Source organism: Neocloeon triangulifer, unplaced genomic scaffold (genome assembly GCF_031216515.1).
Source record: "Neocloeon triangulifer isolate White Clay Creek 2 clone unplaced genomic scaffold, ASM3121651v1 ptg000012l, whole genome shotgun sequence".
Taxonomy (NCBI): domain Eukaryota; kingdom Metazoa; phylum Arthropoda; class Insecta; order Ephemeroptera; family Baetidae; genus Neocloeon; species Neocloeon triangulifer.
Genome location: NW_026775554.1, coordinates 13,476,712 through 13,500,957, shown reverse-complemented (window position 1 = coordinate 13,500,957; position 24,246 = coordinate 13,476,712). Strand labels below are relative to the sequence as shown.

The window sequence follows — 24,246 nt, the reverse complement described above, 5'->3', positions numbered from 1 at the left end:
AGCAAGGGGTGCCCTTGTCAATATACAAATCTTGTGCAAATCAATTTAAAAAAATGCAACAGTTTCAAAATGTAATGTCAATTTATTCATCTCAAATAATAATAAAAATGCATGAATCCCAAAACAAAGATTTGACAACAACTCAATATATTAACTATTATGCAAGAGAGACAAGACCTTTTCCGTTCAAATTTTAATCAATGGAGTTATTATCAACTCAACCTTCAATCTTCTATAATTCACTTATTTTGCTTCTTTTTAAAAATAACACTAACAAACTATTATTTTTTTTCTTGGAAAAACAACGATAGCATCCGTTGTATCGGATTGAACTTGTTTCTTTTTTAGAACGGCGCACAATGCAGCATCAAGGAGTCCATTAATGAAAATTAATAATAAACTACACTTTGACCATTAAACTCAAAGTCGCAAACAGCCACAGGTCAAGACAACATTTGCAATGAACTATTTGGCTTAGCAGTGTTTTACGTACAAAAGGGATTGCCAGAATTGCTGTTTTTTTTTTTAATTTGTGAACATATATAACAAGTAAAAAATGCGTTGGCTGTTCTCCATTAAATAAGATTTTGTCTTGACACACTTGATGAAAGGTACGTACGAATGAACAAACAGGCAGCTTTAATACTGGTACACCATTAGTAAAATAAGACTGCTGCAGTGTCACAACACCTAATTATCAATTATTAAAAATATAAACCCAGAGTACCAGTCTAGCCCATATTAGTAATTATCTGATTTTTATACTACAATAAATATATTTATTTATATTACTCGTGGATATATTTCTCATTTTTCAGGACGCTGTATTTTGTCGACAACAGCAATGGAAAAATAAAAAAAAGTAAGTGTTTGTGTGAGTTGTTACTTTCATGCTGTGTGTTAAAACCACTGCTCTTCAAACTCTGGATGTCTACTATACAAAACAATCGCAAGTAAATTTTCTGTTCAATATTAATAAAAAAAGTTAATTGTAATGCCCATATTACATGGGCGCCGTCGCTTTTTTAGCATAAAAAACAAAAGTTCTTAAGCTGGATGTCGAATCAGGACTGAGTCGGCAATGGAATTATTCTTCTCATCACATTTGGTCAGGTAATTCATAAAAATGTTACGGTCTCTTTCAAACAGCCAGGACGAGCCAGGAAATCAAATTACTGAGAGGGGGGACTCTCTGGCAAAAAATTAATGGGGGGGGGGGGTCTTCGTTGTTTGTGTATTAAATACATGTGTCTTGCATGCCCAGCAACCTTGTTGCAAGGCTAAAGTAGCAGGAAAGGCTAAATTTATAGAGACCAACTAACTTGATTTGCAATACGACCCAGGAAATTTAACGCCGTCAGACATGATTCAACTGATCGCTCCAGCTGCGAGCCAAATTGCCACCAAAGCGACCTGGTGTTTTAAGTTAAAAATCATTGTAAAGCATAGTGACCCTAACTTTAAAGATATATAATATAATTATATTCATTATAAAGATTCGTTAAGAAGACGGCCTGGTCCTGCGATACAAATTAAACAAAAAATAGACAAACTTTGCACGCTAACTTGACGTCAGTTCCTTCCGTTTGTTTGTATGTTTGTTGGATGAGAGAGTCAGTCACCGTCCGTCACTGCGGGTGTTACACCAGTTTATCACCAAGCGGAATCAACTTGAGGGGGTCTTCAGTGGGCGAGGACGGGTCCGCCGACGGCACTTGCTGGATCACCTCGATTTTGAGCTGCGGCGGTGGCGGCTGGTTAGGCGCAGTGTTGCCTGCGCTGTTCATTTCCGACTTTATCCGCTTGGCCAAGTGGCTGCGCGAGTGTTTACGCAAGTGGTCCTTTCTGTAAAAGCCTTTGCCGCACTCAGGGCAGATGTGCGTCTTCTCGCCAGAGTGGATGACAAAGTGCAGATTCAGGTGCTCCTTGCGCTTGAAGCCCTTCATGCAGACAGAGCAAATGAACGGTCGTTCAGGGTTGTGGCCCTGCTTGTGCCTGTCCAAGTGCTCTTTGCGCTTCAAGCCAGCCCCGCAAATGTCGCAGATGAACCTGAATGCAAAATTTATTGCTTTTAGAGATAGATACAATTTTTGACAAATTATGACATTATTTTTTTTCTTTCAATCAAAACTTTTTTTAAAATGTAAATATTAATTAAGTTTAAATTAGACAAGTATCCTAGATTTCAAAAGCAAAAGATAAATTTAAATAAAAATAAGTATGGATCTTAATATTTGATGCAATTATTTCACCTTCTCTCAATTTTGTGAGCCACAAGATGTTGCTCAAGCAGATCTTTGTCCGGGTATGCCATGTTGCACTCTGGGCAACAGAACAGGGTGGTACCGTCAAGGGCGGTGGTCAGCTGCACCTGGCCAGGGCGCATTTTGGGCTGCTTGGCCTTCTTGGTGCCGCGCCTTCTCTTCTTGGCCTTGCCCGCCGTATCGGCTTCCTCCTGCACGCCTTCTGGGGCAGCCATAGTTGTGACTGTGACAGTGCCCTCGGTGCCGTCAGCCTCGTTGACGGTGGTGACAACGATGGGTTGTGCAGGTGGCAAGGTCACGGTGCATGCCTCATTGTTCTCTCTCTTGATGCTCTCGGCCGAGAATTTGAGGAAGTGGTGCAAACTGAGGGGTAGGGTGGAGGCTGGCAATCGCGCCAGGTAGTCGGCCACCGTCGAGCCAGGGGCAGCTATGCTCTGCCACGTGGCCGGCATGGTGGTGACTGTTTGACCTTGAAGCTCAATTTGCTGCTCTGTGCTGGTGATGACGGTGCCCTCTTTGCCGTCGTCAACACCCTCCTCTCTCTTAATTGTGATCAGCTTCTCAACAGGTATACCTGTCAAAAATTCTTGATTTTAGTCAAGAGTAAATTGCATTAGAGACTTTGATTCTTAACAACATTGTGAAAATTAATTATTTTGTACAATTTATGCCAGTCAAAATAAGGAGTACCGAAAATTAAGTGAGATGAAATTCAATTGTAGAATTTGAAATAAGCGTAGTATTTGAGCAATATAGGGCCAGAGACCAAACTGAAGGACATTTTTTTAAATTGTATGCATGTACCTGTCTAAAAAGTATTGGGATAAGTAAAAGAAGTTGGAATTTGGATTAAAATCAATTCTTATTTGGATGGTTTGAATGGTAAACATTATAGGTAATTTGAATGATATTTTAAATTTTTAATCATGGAAATTTTAAAATTAACTTAAGGTAATAAAAAATATTGTAAAAATTATATCTGAAGATTTGTTTTAAATTTTTAATTCTAAATTTCAAAATAATGACTGCTGTTTTATAGCAGAGCTTGTGAATAAAGGCATTGAGAATAAGCAAAAACCAATAACCGAAACCAAACAAAAATTATTATCTACCGGATATTGCATCGCTAATATTCCCGTCTTGGTCCTGTGTCCGGAAAAGTACTGAAAGCAGGGAAAAACAAATCCCGATAAAATCAAAAGAAAGCAACGAAAAAAAAATAATTGCTCTCGCCCAGCCAAATCAAGCATTTCGGAGGGAAGCTGCTGATTTGAAGCTCACCTTTATCACCATCTCCTGACGGTGCTGCCACAACGAGGGTGGCGCACAGGTCCTGCCCTTGGATCTCCACAGGGATCATCTGGGTCTGGGTGCCTTTTCCGTCAACTGTGATTCCGTCCAGGTCAGCTGGGTAGGCAACTGTGAGCACTGTGCCGGGGCCGCCGACCTGCGAGAAGTGCTGCATGGACACGGGGGTGATGTTGTACTTGATGCCTGCGTGGTTCAAAACCTGCAAGGAGAAATTGTTATCGAAGTTCTTTTCGTTAACAATTTCATTAGACAGCATTAATAATCATATAGTAACGGAATCACATAATATGGCACAGGATTATAGTTCTTAAAAATAACCAATAATTATTGATTTCAAGGACTTCTAAAAAATGATTAAAACAAATCATACAAATTTAATTTTTCTTTATATTAAAAACATTATTGTGAAAAAAAACACTAAAAGTTAGCAATATTTCGTAATTTAAAATCAACCGTTTAAAAATAAAAATTAAACCATTAAAAATTTACAACTAAAGCAGCCCTTTTGTAATAAAACTGTGAACTCTAATCAAAGTCAGTTTTAGTACCTGCACTGTGGCTGTGGGCTGGATGCTATGTGCCTGGACAGTGCTCGTGGAATCTTCCTTGGAGGTGGACTGCTCCATGCTGACCGGCACCGTGATTAGCGTCTGGTTGGTGAGGGTGCCTGCCTGGCTGACCACCTCAGTGGGGCGCAGGTAGTGGATGCCGCCATCGCCGCCACTCAGCACCACCGTGCCTGGAGGGACTGTCGTCTGGCCATTGGCGTTTGCAAACTTAGCGGTGAACTGGTGCACTGGGATTGTGCCAGTGAAGGCGCCAGTGAAGGGCGTGAAATTCATCGCACTCCACTGGGCTTCTGTGAACAGAATTACTAAGCATTAGCAAACATTTTAAGAGTCATAATTGCCTCGCGTTCCTTCAAGCTTTAAAAAAGTATTGCAGTTATTCTTCTGCAAAAAAAAAACTTGGCACCTAAATTGATAAATCCGGAAAAACATAATTATAAAAAAAAGCAGGCACAAATGTTACTAGAAGCAGGTATGCGGTTAAAATTGATCTTTGTAATAATTTAAAATTTAGTCAAATTCAACAAATAAATTTGAATACAAAAATGACACTTAAATAAGTTTATAAAAAAAATAACTTCTTAACAGATACAACTCATTTAACACTGACTATTTTATACCAAAAGTGACAAATTGGTGGACGAGGCTTGCCGTGTGATAATTTATAAGTGCGGGAAAACGCACAGCAACAAATTCTTGCACAATACACACGCAATGTGACTTTCTACGACAACAGGGATTCCCAAAAAATAAGTAGAACCAAAATCAATGATATTACCTTCTACTATGGGCTCAATGGTGGTAACGTTTGGTTTCGTAGGTCAGAGACCTACGAATCTGGTTTCTGCAAAGAAATACACAAAACAAAAATAACTAACTGAAGAGGCATCGGCACAAAAAAACCACCACCAAATCATCACTTAACGGAGTGTAAAACACGAGCCGGGACTAATGTGAACTTTCACCATGCACTAGAAGGAATGCGTTTCGACGTAAGCACTGCGGGTTCCTATAGTGAAGCGAATTTAATAAATACAAAGGATTGTCGCAAAGCGCAACCACCAATAAGTGGTCAACAGTAAAAGAGCAGTGCTTTGGAAAAATAAAAAGAACACGGGATAACGGACCCAGCGTGATTGGATGTGAGGCATGCAGAAAACTCGAGACTTGACAAAGTCGTGCACTTACCGAGAAAACAAATCGAGTTCACAGCAGTATAGAAAGTAGCACGGAAAGTGGTCCAAGCCTGAAAGTGAGACAGATTATTCACAAAAGGTGCCAACTCGCATGTTTTTCCATTGGGGTTGACTCGCGGGCCGGTCGGAAGGGACAACAAACACGCCCCTATGGGGTTGTTTACGTCCCAAGGGGTGCGATTTGCAAAGAGAAAGGGACCTCTGACCTCATTTCTGAGTTGCCCGAATTGACGTACTTTGATCCATTGAATAATACAGAAACTCAATTCAGGCGAAAATCCAGTCGGCGACCTTGAAAAAGGACGAATTCGGCCGAAAAGGGGGCGAGGGTGAGCGCAGACCTACTTACGTCAGAAAATGCTCGGACTCCTTTCGAAGGGGGCAATGGTCATTTTGGCCGACCCAGGGACGAATATCATCTGCAACAAAAGAGCAGGGGTGCGTTAGATTCGGCCGAGAGTGCCGACGGTGAGACTAAAGTCGTGGCTGAGTGCCTTCGAGTGCTTCCGTTATGTGCTCTCAAATAGGGTCACTGGCTGGCGGCCGCTTTCGAGCGCTAGCAATGCCTATTCGGCCGCCGAACCGCGTCTTGAGCACGCCTTACCTAGTGTAGAAGCCGCAAGTTGAGGGCCAAGAAGGCATAACACCCCAATCCACCGAGCAAAAGCAAAATTAGGCTCTTTATGCGTCGACAACACAACAAGGACGAAAACACCTGTACTCCGCTTGCGCTCGTCCTTTGTTTCCTGCTGGGGCAGCGTTGCCGCAGCGCCGCGTTTGCGCGCCAAAATTCAAAACTCGTCAATTACATCCCCGCGTTTCGGACTTTTTCACCCCTGTTTTCTCTCCCCTATCCTTCTTGAGCACTAAATGTGACCAATTTCATAGTTTTATTTTCGATTTTTCACTAGAATTTGGAGTTTGGTTGGCTTTCACGGCCGCTGGTGGCGAACGGCGGCAACGGTGGCTGGTGCTTGAACTCACGGTCAACGCACTCTCGCGTCAACACACGTGAAAAGGACGCCAGGGAAATATTTTTGATGCTCCAACCTGTGGCTGATAGATGGCGAGGGAGAGGAGCGCGTACGTTTCGTCTGGCCCGCCGCCGCCAGACACCGTGTCTGCCCCCCTGCCAGTGCCGTCTGGGTTGGAGGTGGTGGTTGGGATGCAGCCCCCACCAGGTTGCACAATCCCATTCATATGGTGCGCTACGAATTGGACTCATAGTGGGGGCTGCAAACTCGCAGCACCTATGAATGAAAGAGAAACTGGTTTACATGAAAAAAGAGGAATAAAAATTGAATCCCCCTTCCCTCTCACTGCGACAAAGCTGGAAAATGCAAATAATAACCAAGCAACACCACTTCATACACAAAGACAATAAAAAAATTTTATCACTGTCATATGATTGTCATTCTTTTACTCATCTTTTAAAATGCACTTTTCAGCCCTTAAAATTTTTTATACTTTGTCAGTGTAACCAAAGCGATTAAATTTATTGTTTCCCCAGTTTTCTTGGTGTTCCAGAAAATACGGATAATAATAAAAAAAAGCAAATCAATAACATTTCTATTGATTTAAAAACATTGTCTTTTCGGTACACTCAGTAGCAGATAAAAATTTAAAATATTTTTCATATTTTTATTAGCTTTGGATATTAACTTTTCTTACTCATCAAAATCACATTTTCTTAACCTGCTATAATCACACTTATCAACGAATAATTAACACTTTTAATGCATTCACGCCGAGTCACTCACTAAGATATTATTCACACTCAGTGTTCTCAGTTGGCTTTCGTATCAGGGTCGGCAGTTTATTATTAAGTTTTAGTGGCTCTTAGTGCTCTAAAATAAAATAAAAATCAAAGTGACTCTTTCATTACTTACTAATTATAATTTTAAGTGCGTAATTTTTTTTTAACGAATTATGAATGTTTAAGTAAAAATTTTAATAATATTTTTTTTGGCCGAAAGTTACCAAAACTGTAGAGAGCCATCTAAATGATTGAAGTGAGAAAGTTATAGCTTTCAAGACAGGGGTCTATTCTGAGGGTTTCTCTGCAGTCTCTCAAGGTACAGTGCAAACAGCAATTTGTTGTGCTCGTAGTAGTATGGGCTGTCGACTTGGTCGATTTGAGGGGCATACTGAGCGATCATCTGATCCGTGATCCAGCTTGGGTCTGGCTCGGGGTTCTGCTGATTGTGAGGGCTGTTGTTGTGCATCACTTGGCCGTTGAATCCATTCATGTGGCCCTAGAACAAGTTAAGGTTGATGTAGACATTTTTACTGATTTTCCGTGGTGCGAGTTCGCATATATATGAAATATTTAAATCACTTTTAAGTATATATTTTTAATGCGCATTATATTGTGAGCAAGTTGTGATAGGTTTTTTTGCGTGGAAAAGGTAATTAGTGAAACTAGAGCAGTCCAAAGTTTTGAACTTTTTTTAAGTGAATCTCTCGTTCTGCTCATCGTAGAATCGTTTGGTAAAAATCAGCGCATAGGTCAATATATACTCTAGTGGATGAGTACAATCAATAATGATAAAACTTAAAGCATCAAATAAATAAAAAAATTTGAAGTTTCTTCAAATTTAGCTGGTGAAATTTTTAATAATCAAATAAACTTTGTATGCATTTTTCATAAACTTCTACTTAACGCTTCGATTTTTAAAACCATTCATCCACTAGATAATTTAACTAACTATTTTTTAGTAATTTTTATTTTGTCCTCTCATTCATACTTTTGTCTGACGACCTCAATAAGTATTAAAAAATGATAAAATTTGGTCAAAATCAAGTGTCTTTCCCAAGAGAGTGAGTGATGGGGGAGAGGAAGGAGGACCCCTGTGGTGCGCTTCATAATAGCCACTGGACAGGCTCATATTCTCTTTCATTCCGATTTCTCGCATCAATGCATTTACCTGCCCCGTGGCAAAATTATCAGCAGAGCTCAAACTTCTGATATTTCTAAAAAGTAACTCTTGGCTGAAGAAGTGGCCAGCCTACCATTTGAGCTGCTTTTGCCAACCGAAAACTTGCATTTTTTGGATTTAATAAGGCCGTCTGCAAAACTGATTATAATTAAGAAAAAATTAGCAACTCTAAAATGCAGCTAATAAAATTATCTAGTGGATGAATCATATTTCACTCCAAAGAGTTGAGCAGAAGTATTTGAAAAAAGCGTTCAAAATATGTCAAATTTTTGTAAATTGGGTTTTTTCCTAACTTCAATCTAATTTATTTCAGTGATATTTGTATTATTTCTTTTTGAAGAATGTGGTAATTTTTATTACAATAATTATGCTGTGAACTATTTTTCTAACCCTCAACTAACATATTTATGATAATATCAAGCACTTAATATATTAAATATTAGTAATTTTAAATTCAATTATATATATGTTCAATGCACAAAGAATGATTTAAAAAAAAAAGAACTAAACTTATTACTCTGAAATGAATGCAATTTATACTGTTATTAATCAAAAAAGCAATAAAATTATTTATAAAAATTGAAAATTTTAAGAGTTTAGAGGTATTGCAGTAGTTCTCTGTCGCGCGGGTGCCTCCTCTGCTATGATTTATATATTTGTGATATTTTCAATGGGTGAAATCAAATTTAATTTAAAATCATAAGAATAAAAGGAATTTTTTTATCATTTTTACTTACATAATATCACGATCCAAAAACTCATTATTTTTTAGGTGACCATCAATTATGCACATAACAATTCAATTACTTCACTTGTGCTGTAGATATGTTATAGATATTGCATTCTGCAGCCAATTCGATGAGGTCGGACTGTGGGGTCCCATAATCACTCTCCAATACCAAGAAATTATATAAAATGCGTTCTTCGCACATTAGTGAATCACACGATCGTAAAATAACCATCACCTATATAAACGCTTTGTTTCTTATAATGGAAACTTCTGTGATATTCTGAATGCTATAGGGTCTGCTTGAACTTAGCCTCTGGTTATAATCTAATTGCTTCCTTTGCTCAAATGAGTCATATATAGCTGAAACACGCCTTCGATGGCAAATTTCATCATTCTCCACCTTTTTTGGGTGTCACTGGTGGTCAGTCTTTCCATGTTTCCCTTTCTGATCACATCATGGGAAATGGGAAACAAAAAGAATAAAGTGCTTGGAAAAAAGGGGGTTTTATTTTCTTTGCGTCAAGCATTTCATTACTTTCTATTTTTTCATAAACTTGCATTTAAATAAAAAAATAACTTGGATTTTAAAAATTATCTTGTATTATACATATAATATTTTAAGCCCCTGTTGCATCCCTATTTCTTACGAAAAATAAATTTTTACTAATGGTAGATAAATAAAATCATTCCAGTGGAATTGTATAATTGATGAACTTTTGTTCTAATTGACGTAGAACTTCCATTCAAAGTTTATTTTATTCATTTTTTGACGAGGCGTTCAAAAATGCAACTCTTGTTTTTTAATTCCGAGGTAAGGGTCTTTTTTAAAAAAAATCATACGCGCAGGCATAAAGGACTAATGCGAATCTCATTAGGCAATTTGAAGAAGCAAAGTGCAGTGAAATGTGAAATTCTCTTTTGTAAATGCACTGCAGGGGGTCAAGAAAGGTGCGAGCGCCGGCTGCGGCTATTTCATTGTTCACCCTGAGCCCTGAGGGCTAAACGATGCTGTCGACACCTTTTTAGAATTCCGTGAACTTTTAGGGCCCATTTTAGCCATGTACAGCTGCGTAATAAAAAATGCTCCAAACCGAAGGAGGCAACATCCTTAATAAAGCTCTGGTTTAAAATTTGCTACTTCATGAATAAAAGAAAAAAAATTAAAAAAAGTAGAAACAATATATTAAAAAATATTAAAATTAAATTAAAATAAACATATTCAGACTTTGTTATCTTATAAAAGCCTGGTGGCTCAGAAGTTAAGTTGAAGCGCCTTGCTATATTATTTTCATTCTGTAGGATTAACTGTGAATAGTCCCGAATTTTCAAAAATATTTCATTCATACCTGTTTCGTTTTAGTCCCAGAGGCTTAGGACAAACGAAACAGGTATTGGCAAAATATGATAAAATTCTGGTTTATTTAAAAAGGAAACCTAAATTTAAAGCGCCTCGCTATATTATTTTCATTCTACGGGATTAATTTTGAATAGTCCTGAATTTTCAAAAATATTTCATTCATACCTGTTTCGTTTTAGTCCCAGGGGCTTAGCACAAACGAAACAGGTACTCGCAAAATATGATAAAATTCTGGTTTATTTTAAAAGGAAACCTAAATTTAAAGTGCCTCGCTATATTATTATCACTCTGCAGGATCAATTTTGAATAGTCCTGAATTTTCAAAAATATTTCATTCATACCTGTTTCGTTTTAGTCCCAGGGGCTTAGCACAAACGAAACAGGTACTCGCAAAATAAGATAAAATTCTGGTTTATTTAAAAAGGAAACCTAAATTTAAAGTGCCTCGCTATATTATTTACATTCTACAGGATTAATTTTGAATAGTCCTGAATTTTCAAAAATATTTCATTCATACCTGTTTCGTTTTAGTCCCAGAGGCTTAGGACAAACGAAACAGGTATTGGCAAAATGTGATAAAATTCTGGTTTATTTAAAAAGGAAACCTAAATTTAAAGTTCCTCGCTATATTATTATCACTCTGCAGGATTAATTTTGAATAGTCCTGAATTTTCAAAAATATTTCATTCATACCTGTTTCGTTTTAGTCCCAGGGGCTTAGCACAAACGAAACAGGTACTCGCAAAATATGATAAAATTCTGGTTTATTTTAAAAGGAAACCTAAATTTAAAGTGCCTCGCTATATTATTTTCATTCTACAGGATTAATTTTGAATAGTCCTGAATTTTCAAAAATATTTCATTCATACCTGTTTCGTTTTAGTCCCAGGGGCTTAGCACAAACGAAACAGGTACTCGCAAAATGTGATAAAATTCTGGTTTATTTAAAAAGGAAACCTAAATTTAAAGTTCCTCGCTATATTATTATCACTCTGCAGGATTAATTTTGAATAGTCCTGAATTTTCAAAAATATTTCATTCATACCTGTTTCGTTTTAGTCCCAGGGGCTTAGCACAAACGAAACAGGTACTCGCAAAATAAGATAAAATTCTGGTTTATTTAAAAAGGAAACCTAAATTTAAAGTGCCTCGCTATATTATTTACATTCTACAGGATTAATTTTGAATAGTCCTGAATTTTCAAAAATATTTCATTCATACCTGTTTCGTTTTAGTCCCAGAGGCTTAGGACAAACGAAACAGGTATTGGCAAAATGTGATAAAATTCTGGTTTATTTAAAAAGGAAACCTAAATTTAAAGTTCCTCGCTATATTATTATCACTCTGCAGGATTAATTTTGAATAGTCCTGAATTTTCAAAAATATTTCATTCATACCTGTTTCGTTTTAGTCCCAGGGGCTTAGCACAAACGAAACAGGTACTCGCAAAATATGATAAAATTCTGGTTTATTAAAAAAGGAAACCTAAATTTAAAGCGCCTCGCTATATTATTTTCATTCTACGGGATTAATTTTGAATAGTCCTGAATTTTCAAAAATATTTCATTCATACCTGTTTCGTTTTAGTCCCAGAGGCTTAGGACAAACGAAACAGGTATTGGCAAAATGTGATAAAATTCTGGTTTATTTAAAAAGGAAACCTAAATTTAAAGTGCCTCGCTATATTATTTACATTCTACAGGATTAATTTTGAATAGTCCTGAATTTTCAAAAATATTTCATTCATACCTGTTTCGTTTTAGTCCCAGAGGCTTAGGACAAACGAAACAGGTATTGGCAAAATGTGATAAAATTCTGGTTTATTTAAAAAGGAAACCTAAATTTAAAGTTCCTCGCTATATTATTATCACTCTGCAGGATTAATTTTGAATAGTCCTGAATTTTCAAAAATATTTCATTCATACCTGTTTCGTTTTAGTCCCAGGGGCTTAGCACAAACGAAACAGGTACTCGCAAAATATGATAAAATTCTGGTTTATTTAAAAAGGAAACCTAAATTTAAAGCGCCTCGCTATATTATTTTCATTCTACGGGATTAATTTTGAATAGTCCTGAATTTTCAAAAATATTTCATTCATACCTGTTTCGTTTTAGTCCCAGAGGCTTAGGACAAACGAAACAGGTATTGGCAAAATGTGATAAAATTCTGGTTTATTTAAAAAGGAAACCTAAATTTAAAGTGCCTCGCTATATTATTTACATTCTACAGGATTAATTTTGAATAGTCCTGAATTTTCAAAAATATTTCATTCATACCTGTTTCGTTTTAGTCCCAGGGGCTTAGCACAAACGAAACAGGTACTCGCAAAATATGATAAAATTCTGGTTTATTTAAAAAGGAAACCTAAATTTAAAGCGCCTCGCTATATTATTTTCATTCTACGGGATTAATTTTGAATAGTCCTGAATTTTCAAAAATATTTCATTCATACCTGTTTCGTTTTAGTCCCAGAGGCTTAGGACAAACGAAACAGGTATTGGCAAAATGTGATAAAATTCTGGTTTATTTAAAAAGGAAACCTAAATTTAAAGTGCCTCGCTATATTATTTACATTCTACAGGATTAATTTTGAATAGTCCTGAATTTTCAAAAATATTTCATTCATACCTGTTTTGTTTTAGTCCCAGAGGCTTAGGACAAACGAAACAGGTATTGGCAAAATGTGATAAAATTCTGGTTTATTTAAAAAGGAAACCTAAATTTAAAGTTCCTCGCTATATTATTATCACTCTGCAGGATTAATTTTGAATAGTCCTGAATTTTCAAAAATATTTCATTCATACCTGTTTCGTTTTAGTCCCAGGGGCTTAGCACAAACGAAACAGGTACTTGCAAAATATGATAAAATTCTGGTTTATTTAAAAAGGAAACCTAAATTTAAAGCGCCTCGCTATATTATTTTCATTCTACGGGATTAATTTTGAATAGTCCTGAATTTTCAAAAATATTTCATTCATACCTGTTTCGTTTTAGTCCCAGAGGCTTAGGACAAACGAAACAGGTACTCGCAAAATATGATAAAATTCTGGTTTATTTAAAAAGGAAACCTAAATTTAAAGCGCCTCGCTATATTATTTTCATTCTACGGGATTAATTTTGAATAGTCCTGAATTTTCAAAAATATTTCATTCATACCTGTTTCGTTTTAGTCCCAGAGGCTTAGGACAAACGAAACAGGTATTGGCAAAATTTGATAAAATTCTGGTTTATTTAAAAAGGAAACCTAAATTTAAAGTGCCTCGCTATATTATTTACATTCTACAGGATTAATTTTGAATAGTCCTGAATTTTCAAAAATATTTCATTCATACCTGTTTCGTTTTAGTCCCAGAGGCTTAGGACAAACGAAACAGGTATTGGCAAAATGTGATAAAATTCTGGTTTATTTAAAAAGGAAACCTAAATTTAAAGTGCCTCGCTATATTATTTACATTCTACAGGATTAATTTTGAATAGTCCTGAATTTTCAAAAATAATTCATTCATACCTGTTTCGTTTTAGTCCCAGGGGCTTAGCACAAACGAAACAGGTACTCGCAAAATATGATAAAATTCTGGTTTATTTAAAAAGGAAACCTAAATTTAAAGCGCCTCGCTATATTATTTTCATTCTACGGGATTAATTTTGAATAGTCCTGAATTTTCAAAAATATTTCATTCATACCTGTTTCGTTTTAGTCCCAGAGGCTTAGGACAAACGAAACAGGTATTGGCAAAATGTGATAAAATTCTGGTTTATTTAAAAAGGAAACCTAAATTTAAAGTGCCTCGCTATATTATTTACATTCTACAGGATTAATTTTGAATAGTCCTGAATTTTCAAAAATATTTCATTCATACCTGTTTCGTTTTAGTCCCAGAGGCTTAGGACAAACGAAACAGGTATTGGCAAAATGTGATAAAATTCTGGTTTATTTAAAAAGGAAACCTAAATTTAAAGTTCCTCGCTATATTATTATCACTCTGCAGGATTAATTTTGAATAGTCCTGAATTTTCAAAAATATTTCATTCATACCTGTTTCGTTTTAGTCCCAGGGGCTTAGCACAAACGAAACAGGTACTCGCAAAATATGATAAAATTCTGGTTTATTTAAAAAGGAAACCTAAATTTAAAGCGCCTCGCTATATTATTTTCATTCTACGGGATTAATTTTGAATAGTCCTGAATTTTCAAAAATATTTCATTCATACCTGTTTCGTTTTAGTCCCAGAGGCTTAGGACAAACGAAACAGGTACTCGCAAAATATGATAAAATTCTGGTTTATTTAAAAAGGAAACCTAAATTTAAAGCGCCTCGCTATATTATTTTCATTCTACGGGATTAATTTTGAATAGTCCTGAATTTTCAAAAATATTTCATTCATACCTGTTTCGTTTTAGTCCCAGAGGCTTAGGACAAACGAAACAGGTATTGGCAAAATTTGATAAAATTCTGGTTTATTTAAAAAGGAAACCTAAATTTAAAGTGCCTCGCTATATTATTTACATTCTACAGGATTAATTTTGAATAGTCCTGAATTTTCAAAAATATTTCATTCATACCTGTTTCGTTTTAGTCCCAGAGGCTTAGGACAAACGAAACAGGTATTGGCAAAATGTGATAAAATTCTGGTTTATTTAAAAAGGAAACCTAAATTTAAAGTGCCTCGCTATATTATTATCACTCTGCAGGATTAATTTTGAATAGTCCTGAATTTTCAAAAATATTTCATTCATACCTGTTTCGTTTTAGTCCCAGGGGCTTAGCACAAACGAAACAGGTACTCGCAAAATGTGATAAAATTCTGGTTTATTTAAAAAGGAAACCTAAATTTAAAGCGCCTCGCTATATTATTTTCATTCTACAGGATTAATTTTGAATAGTCCTGAATTTTCAAAAATATTTCATTCATACCTGTTTCGTTTTAGTCCCAGGGGCTTAGCACAAACGAAACAGGTACTCGCAAAATATGATAAAATTCTGGTTTATTTTAAAAGGAAACCTAAATTTAAAGTGCCTCGCTATATTATTATCACTCTGCAGGATTAATTTTGAATAGTCCTGAATTTTCAAAAATATTTCATTCATACCTGTTTCGTTTTAGTCCCAGGGGCTTAGCACAAACGAAACAGGTACTCGCAAAATATGATAAAATTCTGGTTTATTTAAAAAGGAAACCTAAATTTAAAGTGCCTCGCTATATTATTTACATTCTACAGGATTAATTTTGAATAGTCCTGAATTTTCAAAAATATTTCATTCATACCTGTTTCGTTTTAGTCCCAGAGGCTTAGGACAAACGAAACAGGTATTGGCAAAATGTGATAAAATTCTGGTTTATTTAAAAAGGAAACCTAAATTTAAAGCGCCTCGCTATATTATTTTCATTCTACAGGATTAATTTTGAATAGTCCTGAATTTTCAAAAATATTTCATTCATACCTGTTTCGTTTTAGTCCCAGGGGCTTAGCACAAACGAAACAGGTATTGACAAAATATGATAAAATTCTGGTTTATTTAAAAAGGAAACCTAAATTTAAAGTGCCTCGCTATATTATTATCACTCTGCAGGATTAATTTTGAATAGTCCTGAATTTTCAAAAATATTTCATTCATACCTGTTTCGTTTTAGTCCTAGAGGCTTAGGACAAACGATACAGGTATTGACAAAATATGATAAAATTCTGGTTTATTTAAAAAGGAAACCTAAATTTAAAGCGCCTCGCTATATTATTTTCATTCTACGGGATTAATTTTGAATAGTCCTGAATTTTCAAAAATATTTCATTCATACCTGTTTCGTTTTAGTCCCAGAGGCTTAGGACAAACGAAACAGGTATTGGCAAAATGTGATAAAATTCTGGTTTATTTAAAAAGGAAACCTAAATTTAAAGTGCCTCGCTATATTATTTACATTCTACAGGATTAATTTTGAATAGTCCTGAATTTTCAAAAATATTTCATTCATACCTGTTTCGTTTTAGTCCCAGAGGCTTAGGACAAACGAAACAGGTATTGGCAAAATGTGATAAAATTCTGGTTTATTTAAAAAGGAAACCTAAATTTAAAGTTCCTCGCTATATTATTATCACTCTGCAGGATTAATTTTGAATAGTCCTGAATTTTCAAAAATATTTCATTCATACCTGTTTCGTTTTAGTCCCAGGGGCTTAGCACAAACGAAACAGGTACTCGCAAAATATGATAAAATTCTGGTTTATTTAAAAAGGAAACCTAAATTTAAAGCGCCTCGCTATATTATTTTCATTCTACGGGATTAATTTTGAATAGTCCTGAATTTTCAAAAATATTTCATTCATACCTGTTTCGTTTTAGTCCCAGAGGCTTAGGACAAACGAAACAGGTATTGGCAAAATGTGATAAAATTCTGGTTTATTTAAAAAGGAAACCTAAATTTAAAGTGCCTCGCTATATTATTTACATTCTACAGGATTAATTTTGAATAGTCCTGAATTTTCAAAAATATTTCATTCATACCTGTTTCGTTTTAGTCCCAGGGGCTTAGCACAAACGAAACAGGTACTCGCAAAATATGATAAAATTCTGGTTTATTTAAAAAGGAAACCTAAATTTAAAGCGCCTCGCTATATTATTTTCATTCTACGGGATTAATTTTGAATAGTCCTGAATTTTCAAAAATATTTCATTCATACCTGTTTCGTTTTAGTCCCAGAGGCTTAGGACAAACGAAACAGGTATTGGCAAAATGTGATAAAATTCTGGTTTATTTAAAAAGGAAACCTAAATTTAAAGTGCCTCGCTATATTATTTACATTCTACAGGATTAATTTTGAATAGTCCTGAATTTTCAAAAATATTTCATTCATACCTGTTTCGTTTTAGTCCCAGAGGCTTAGGACAAACGAAACAGGTATTGGCAAAATGTGATAAAATTCTGGTTTATTTAAAAAGGAAACCTAAATTTAAAGTTCCTCGCTATATTATTATCACTCTGCAGGATTAATTTTGAATAGTCCTGAATTTTCAAAAATATTTCATTCATACCTGTTTCGTTTTAGTCCCAGGGGCTTAGCACAAACGAAACAGGTACTCGCAAAATATGATAAAATTCTGGTTTATTTAAAAAGGAAACCTAAATTTAAAGCGCCTCGCTATATTATTTTCATTCTACGGGATTAATTTTGAATAGTCCTGAATTTTCAAAAATATTTCATTCATACCTGTTTCGTTTTAGTCCCAGAGGCTTAGGACAAACGAAACAGGTACTCGCAAAATATGATAAAATTCTGGTTTATTTAAAAAGGAAACCTAAATTTAAAGCGCCTCGCTATATTATTTTCATTCTACGGGATTAATTTTGAATAGTCCTGAATTTTCAAAAATATTTCATTCATACCTGTTTCGTTTTAGTCCCAGAGGCTTAGGACAAACGAAACAGGTATTGGCAAAATTTGATAAAATTCTGGTTTATTTAAAAAGGAAACCTAAATTTAAAGTGCCTCGCTATATTATTTACATTCTACAGGATTAATTTTGAATAGTCCTGAATTTTCAAAAATATTTCATTCATACCTGTTTCGTTTTAGTCCCAGAGGCTTAGGACAAACGAAACAGGTATTGGCAAAATGTGATAAAATTCTGGTTTATTTAAAAAGGAAACCTAAATTTAAAGTGCCTCGCTATATTATTTACATTCTACAGGATTAATTTTGAATAGTCCTGAATTTTCAAAAATAATTCATTCATACCTGTTTCGTTTTAGTCCCAGGGGCTTAGCACAAACGAAACAGGTACTCGCAAAATATGATAAAATTCTGGTTTATTTAAAAAGGAAACCTAAATTTAAAGCGCCTCGCTATATTATTTTCATTCTACGGGATTAATTTTGAATAGTCCTGAATTTTCAAAAATATTTCATTCATACCTGTTTCGTTTTAGTCCCAGAGGCTTAGGACAAACGAAACAGGTATTGGCAAAATGTGAAAAAATTCTGGTTTATTTAAAAAGGAAACCTAAATTTAAAGTGCCTCGCTATATTATTTACATTCTACAGGATTAATTTTGAATAGTCCTGAATTTTCAAAAATATTTCATTCATACCTGTTTCGTTTTAGTCCCAGAGGCTTAGGACAAACGAAACAGGTATTGGCAAAATGTGATAAAATTCTGGTTTATTTAAAAAGGAAACCTAAATTTAAAGTTCCTCGCTATATTATTATCACTCTGCAGGATTAATTTTGAATAGTCCTGAATTTTCAAAAATATTTCATTCATACCTGTTTCGTTTTAGTCCCAGGGGCTTAGCACAAACGAAACAGGTACTCGCAAAATATGATAAAATTCTGGTTTATTTAAAAAGGAAACCTAAATTTAAAGCGCCTCGCTATATTATTTTCATTCTACGGGATTAATTTTGAATAGTCCTGAATTTTCAAAAATATTTCATTCATACCTGTTTCGTTTTAGTCCCAGAGGCTTAGGACAAACGAAACAGGTACTCGCAAAATATGATAAAATTCTGGTTTATTTAAAAAGGAAACCTAAATTTAAAGCGCCTCGCTATATTATTTTCATTCTACGGGATTAATTTTGAATAGTCCTGAATTTTCAAAAATATTTCATTCATACCTGTTTCGTTTTAGTCCCAGAGGCTTAGGACAAACGAAACAGGTATTGGCAAAATTTGATAAAATTCTGGTTTATTTAAAAAGGAAACCTAAATTTAAAGTGCCTCGCTATATTATTTACATTCTACAGGATTAATTTTGAATAGTCCTGAATTTTCAAAAATATTTCATTCATACCTGTTTCGTTTTAGTCCCAGAGGCTTAGGACAAACGAAACAGGTATTGGCAAAATGTGATAAAATTCTGGTTTATTTAAAAAGGAAACCTAAATTTAAAGTGCCTCGCTATATTATTATCACTCTGCAGGATTAATTTTGAATAGTCCTGAATTTTCAAAAATATTTCATTCATACCTGTTTCGTTTTAGTCCCAGGGGCTTAGCACAAACGAAACAGGTACTCGCAAAATATGATAAAATTCTGGTTTATTTAAAAAGGAAACCTAAATTTAAAGTGCCTCGCTATATTATTTACATTCTACAGGATTAATTTTGAATAGTCCTGAATTTTCAAAAATAATTCATTCATACCTGTTTCGTTTTAGTCCCAGAGGCTTAGGACAAACGAAACAGGTACTCGCAAAATATGATAAAATTCTGGTTTATTTTAAAAGGAAACCTAAATTTAAAGTGCCTCGCTATATTATTATCACTCTGCAGGATTAATTTTGAATAGTCCTGAATTTTCAAAAATATTTCATTCATACCTGTTTCGTTTTAGTCCCAGAGGCTTAGGACAAACGAAACAGGTATTGGCAAAATGTGATAAAATTCTGGTTTATTTAAAAAGGAAACCTAAATTTAAAGTTCCTCGCTATATTATTATCACTCTGCAGGATTAATTTTGAATAGTCCTGAATTTTCAAAAATATTTCATTCATACCTGTTTCGTTTTAGTCCCAGGGGCTTAGCACAAACGAAACAGGTACTCGCAAAATATTATAAAATTCTGGTTTATTTTAAAAGGAAACCTAAATTTAAAGTGCCTCGCTATATTATTATCACTCTGCAGGATTAATTTTGAATAGTCCTGAATTTTCAAAAATATTTCATTCATACCTGTTTCGTTTTAGTCCCAGGGGCTTAGCACAAACGAAACAGGTACTCGCAAAATATGATAAAATTCTGGTTTATTTAAAAAGGAAACCTAAATTTAAAGTGCCTCGCTATATTATTTACATTCTACAGGATTAATTTTGAATAGTCCTGAATTTTCAAAAATATTTCATTCATACCTGTTTCGTTTTAGTCCCAGAGGCTTAGGACAAACGAAACAGGTATTGGCAAAATGTGATAAAATTCTGGTTTATTTAAAAAGGAAACCTAAATTTAAAGTTCCTCGCTATATTATTATCACTCTGCAGGATTAATTTTGAATAGTCCTGAATTTTCAAAAATATTTCATTCATACCTGTTTCGTTTTAGTCCCAGGGGCTTAGCACAAACGAAACAGGTACTCGCAAAATATGATAAAATTCTGGTTTATTTTAAAAGGAAACCTAAATTTAAAGTGCCTCGCTATATTATTTTCATTCTACAGGATTAATTTTGAATAGTCCTGAATTTTCAAAAATATTTCATTCATACCTGTTTCGTTTTAGTCCCAGGGGCTTAGCACAAACGAAACAGGTACTCGCAAAATGTGATAAAATTCTGGTTTATTTAAAAAGGAAACCTAAATTTAAAGCGCCTCGCTATATTATTTTCATTCTACAGGATTAATTTTGAATAGTCCTGAATTTTCAAAAATATTTCATTCATACCTGTTTCGTTTTAGTCCCAGGGGCTTAGCACAAACGAAACAGGTACTCGCAAAATATGATAAAATTCTGGTTTATTTTAAAAGGAAACCTAAATTTAAAGTGCCTCGCTATATTATTATCACTCTGCAGGATTAATTTTGAATAGTCCTGAATTTTCAAAAATATTTCATTCATACCTGTTTCGTTTTAGTCCCAGGGGCTTAGCACAAACGAAACAGGTACTCGCAAAATATGATAAAATTCTGGTTTATTTAAAAAGGAAACCTAAATTTAAAGTGCCTCGCTATATTATTTACATTCTACAGGATTAATTTTGAATAGTCCTGAATTTTCAAAAATATTTCATTCATACCTGTTTCGTTTTAGTCCCAGAGGCTTAGGACAAACGAAACAGGTATTGGCAAAATGTGATAAAATTCTGGTTTATTTAAAAAGGAAACCTAAATTTAAAGCGCCTCGCTATATTATTTTCATTCTACAGGATTAATTTTGAATAGTCCTGAATTTTCAAAAATATTTCATTCATACCTGTTTCGTTTTAGTCCCAGGGGCTTAGCACAAACGAAACAGGTATTGACAAAATATGATAAAATTCTGGTTTATTTAAAAAGGAAACCTAAATTTAAAGTGCCTCGCTATATTATTATCACTCTGCAGGATTAATTTTGAATAGTCCTGAATTTTCAAAAATATTTCATTCATACCTGTTTCGTTTTAGTCCTAGAGGCTTAGGACAAACGATACAGGTATTGACAAAATATGATAAAATTCTGGTTTATTTAAAAAGGAAACCTAAATTTAAAGCGCCTCGCTATATTATTTTCATTCTACGGGATTAATTTTGAATAGTCCTGAATTTTCAAAAATATTTCATTCATACCTGTTTCGTTTTAGTCCCAGAGGCTTAGGACAAACGAAACAGGTATTGGCAAAATGTGATACAATTCTGGTTTATTTAAAAAGGAAACCTAAATTTAAAGTGCCTCGCTATATTATTATCACTCTGCAGGATTAATTTTGAATAGTCCTAAATTTTCAAAAATATTTCATTCATACCTGTTTCGTTTTAGTCCTAGAGGCTTAGGACAAACGATACAGGTATTGACAAAATATGATAAAATTCTGGTTTATTTAAATATTCCCATATTAAATTATAAAAAGTTAAAGAAAAAGCATGCCTTAAAATAATAAAAAAAATTCCAGTATTCTGCTGGAGCAAAATCTACAAAACCAAAAATTAACAGTGTCTTATCAAAATTGAGGGGAAAATTGTAGACCAATATTTTTACTTTTACATTCAGAGAAACCCAGAGAAACCTAAATAATTTTATTTGAAGATCTGCAGATTTTATAGAAATAAGTCTTGGTTTGTACTCCTCGTACAGAATTAATAAATATTACGAACATGTAATTTAATAATTGTGTTATGCTATGCTCAGAGGAAGCCATAAATATTTTTGTAAACAATAAGTTAGTTAAACTACAATTATTTCCTTTAATTTAAAAAAAAATTGTTTCTTTATAAATGTGTTGTTCTTAGTTAAAGGCACTTTGTCTTAGATTCGGAGAAAAAAAATCAATATGAAAATCTATCTCGGAAAAATAGCTATATTATAACAAAGACTTTTAAAAGACACTCCTTTGACATTAAAACAATTTTTAAATGAGCAGATATGAAATTTAAATAGATTTTTATAAATTAGGCATGTAGTATAACTCGGTTTTGGTAAAATTATTACATTAAATTATTTAATTTAAATTTGTAGTAATTAATACTCTGGCAAAAATATTTGATCATCGAGTGTAATTGAGACTTTTCTTCAGGGTAAAATTTTTAAATTTTCATCCCCAAACTAACATTTTGCTGGTGATGGGGGTGTTGAGGATGTTGATGGACTTCATCCTCCTTGGATCCACCCTGGAAAGGGTCTTGATGGGGTGGTCTAGTCAAGTGCAGATTGTTTATCCTCTTGGATAAGGGCGCAAAGTCGCAGGCGCCATCGTCACAGTCTCTCATCGACCTCTTCCTGCTGAAGAGGAAATTTGTAACATGAGTGCGCATTATTTACCTGAGACATCAAAAATTGTGTGTCATGAGTACATTCAATTTTGGTTTTCGTCTTACCTGGGTCGGTCTTCCGGGTTTGACATCGTTACAGGCTTTACAACTTACTGCCCAGGGAACTTTCTGAGCAGGTCACTCTTTTACCAGTGCTGGCAGAGAATCGGAAAAGTGCGAAAAACTGCATCACGTTGCACCCTCGTCACAAGAATCGCTCTTTGCTGCTCTGCTCAACAATCGTGTTTTTGTTGTTATTTGATTGGTCGCGCGTTTGACGCGTTTCCATCTTGTGCGTGCTGCCCTCAATCGGCCATAATACAAACTACGTGTTTTGCACGAAATCTAACTGCCAGGCGCTTGCTGCTTGTTGGTTGAATGGACTGGTTTTTTTATATAAGTGAGCTGAAATAGATATTCTAGATTTCTGGATTGATTAATTTTTTCATAATGCAAAATATTTAATGGATCCCAAAAATTTTTCAAATTCATCACAATTGCGGATTTTAATTATTTTTTACATAAAAATGAACATGATAAATTTAAATTAACTGGATCTATAAAATAAAATAACACATTTTATCAATCATTATTTTTTTTAAAGCTATAATAGTTATAAAAGTATTTGAATACAATTTTTTTATTTAAATTAATTATCATCAGATTGAGAAAAAAATTTAATTTTGTACATATTTTAATTCATGAATTTTTACTCTCCTTCATGTGCCCTTTAACATTGTTTATTATATATTTTGATAGCCCTGCCAGGAGTGACTATGGAAGATAAGCATGAAAATTCATCGAAAAAATATATCACAGTCAGAATGTTCTTTTGGTTTTCGATACGGAAGCCAAGACCCAAGAAACCAACGAAGCAAACAGCGCGGCAGACATGCTGAACCAAACACGCCAAAACCACTAGAAGCGTCCTGTTATGAGCGATAAATTTCAAATTTCCTTGATTGTGCACACACTCTCAGATCTTGCTTTTATAAATAAAATTTAAGAAAATACAAATAATAATTTAATTTGTTGGAAGTTATGCGGATTTTTTTGACAGTTTGCCGCAACCTGAAAGTAGATTTTTGATAACTAAATTAGTAAATCGATTGCAAAAATTAGAAATATTTAGCAATATAATATAAGTTTTGATCACTAAGATCAATCAAATTTAGTTGTTTTTCTACAATACATAATAATTGAATAAAATAAATTATGAACATTATTTCAATTTTTAATCTTAAATGTGAAAAAAATACAATTTAATTTACATAAAAGTTGTACCGAATCAGAACGCGTGTTATTGTTGTAACCCCCTCAAATAATAATAATGTTTTCAATATAAATAAAAAATTTAAACAATAGAAAATGTGCATATGTTGTATCTACTCAAGAATTTATTATTTCATTGTTTGTTTGTTTTCCGCAATTCTTACATGCAAAAGTAA

At 34.1% G+C, this 24,246-nt stretch overlaps 2 protein-coding genes across 7 annotated transcripts; both read right to left on the bottom strand.

Moving 5' to 3' along the window:
* Positions 1-255: 255 nt before the first annotated feature.
* Positions 256-6,101, bottom strand: LOC132196458 (zinc finger protein 232-like). Of its 5 annotated transcripts, none has more exons than XM_059619126.1 (9): positions 5,945-6,101; positions 5,690-5,759; positions 5,333-5,390; positions 4,923-4,988; positions 4,124-4,434; positions 3,546-3,801; positions 3,377-3,427; positions 2,253-2,850; positions 256-2,049 (listed from the first exon to the last, which is right to left on the bottom strand). In XM_059619126.1, exons 5-9 carry the CDS (start codon positions 4,415-4,417, stop codon positions 1,641-1,643), a joined length of 1,608 nt encoding a protein of 535 aa, XP_059475109.1. In that variant the 5' UTR covers positions 4,418-4,434; positions 4,923-4,988; positions 5,333-5,390; positions 5,690-5,759; positions 5,945-6,101; the 3' UTR covers positions 256-1,640. The 5 variants fall into 5 exon arrangements, with proteins under 5 accessions (XP_059475109.1, XP_059475111.1, XP_059475112.1 ...); XM_059619128.1 differs by having other exon boundaries at positions 2,253-2,838; XM_059619129.1 differs by having other exon boundaries at positions 3,546-3,774.
* An 860-nt stretch (positions 6,102-6,961) lies between these two features.
* On the bottom strand, positions 6,962-23,070 carry LOC132196998 (uncharacterized). Of its 2 annotated transcripts, none has more exons than XM_059620003.1 (3): positions 22,865-23,070; positions 22,598-22,808; positions 6,962-7,595 (listed from the first exon to the last, which is right to left on the bottom strand). In XM_059620003.1, exons 2-3 carry the CDS (start codon positions 22,799-22,801, stop codon positions 7,371-7,373), a joined length of 429 nt encoding a protein of 142 aa, XP_059475986.1. In that variant the 5' UTR covers positions 22,802-22,808; positions 22,865-23,070; the 3' UTR covers positions 6,962-7,370. The 2 variants fall into 2 exon arrangements, with proteins under 2 accessions (XP_059475986.1, XP_059475987.1); XM_059620004.1 differs by having other exon boundaries at positions 6,963-7,595; positions 22,598-22,769; positions 22,865-23,063.
* Positions 23,071-24,246: the final 1,176 nt, after the last annotated feature.

What these genes read in the sequence shown, in the direction of transcription:
- LOC132196458 (XM_059619126.1), bottom strand. Translation starts at nt 4,417, where the DNA reads ATGAATTTCACGCCCTTCACTGGCGCCTTCACTGGCACAATCCCAGTG. An exon ending in TATTAGCGATGCAATATCCG is followed by an intron (nt 2,851 to 3,376) that starts GTAGATAATAAT and finishes ACTAAAATCAAG; the next exon opens with AATTTTTGACAGGTATACCT. An exon ending in GCTCACAAAATTGAGAGAAG is followed by an intron (nt 2,050 to 2,252) that starts GTGAAATAATTG and finishes TTTTGCATTCAG; the next exon opens with GTTCATCTGCGACATTTGCG.
- LOC132196998 (XM_059620003.1), bottom strand. Translation starts at nt 22,801, where the DNA reads ATGCGCACTCATGTTACAAATTTCCTCTTCAGCAGGAAGAGGTCGATG. An exon ending in ACCCCCATCACCAGCAAAAT is followed by an intron (nt 7,596 to 22,597) that starts GTTAGTTTGGGG and finishes AACTTGTTCTAG; the next exon opens with GGCCACATGAATGGATTCAA.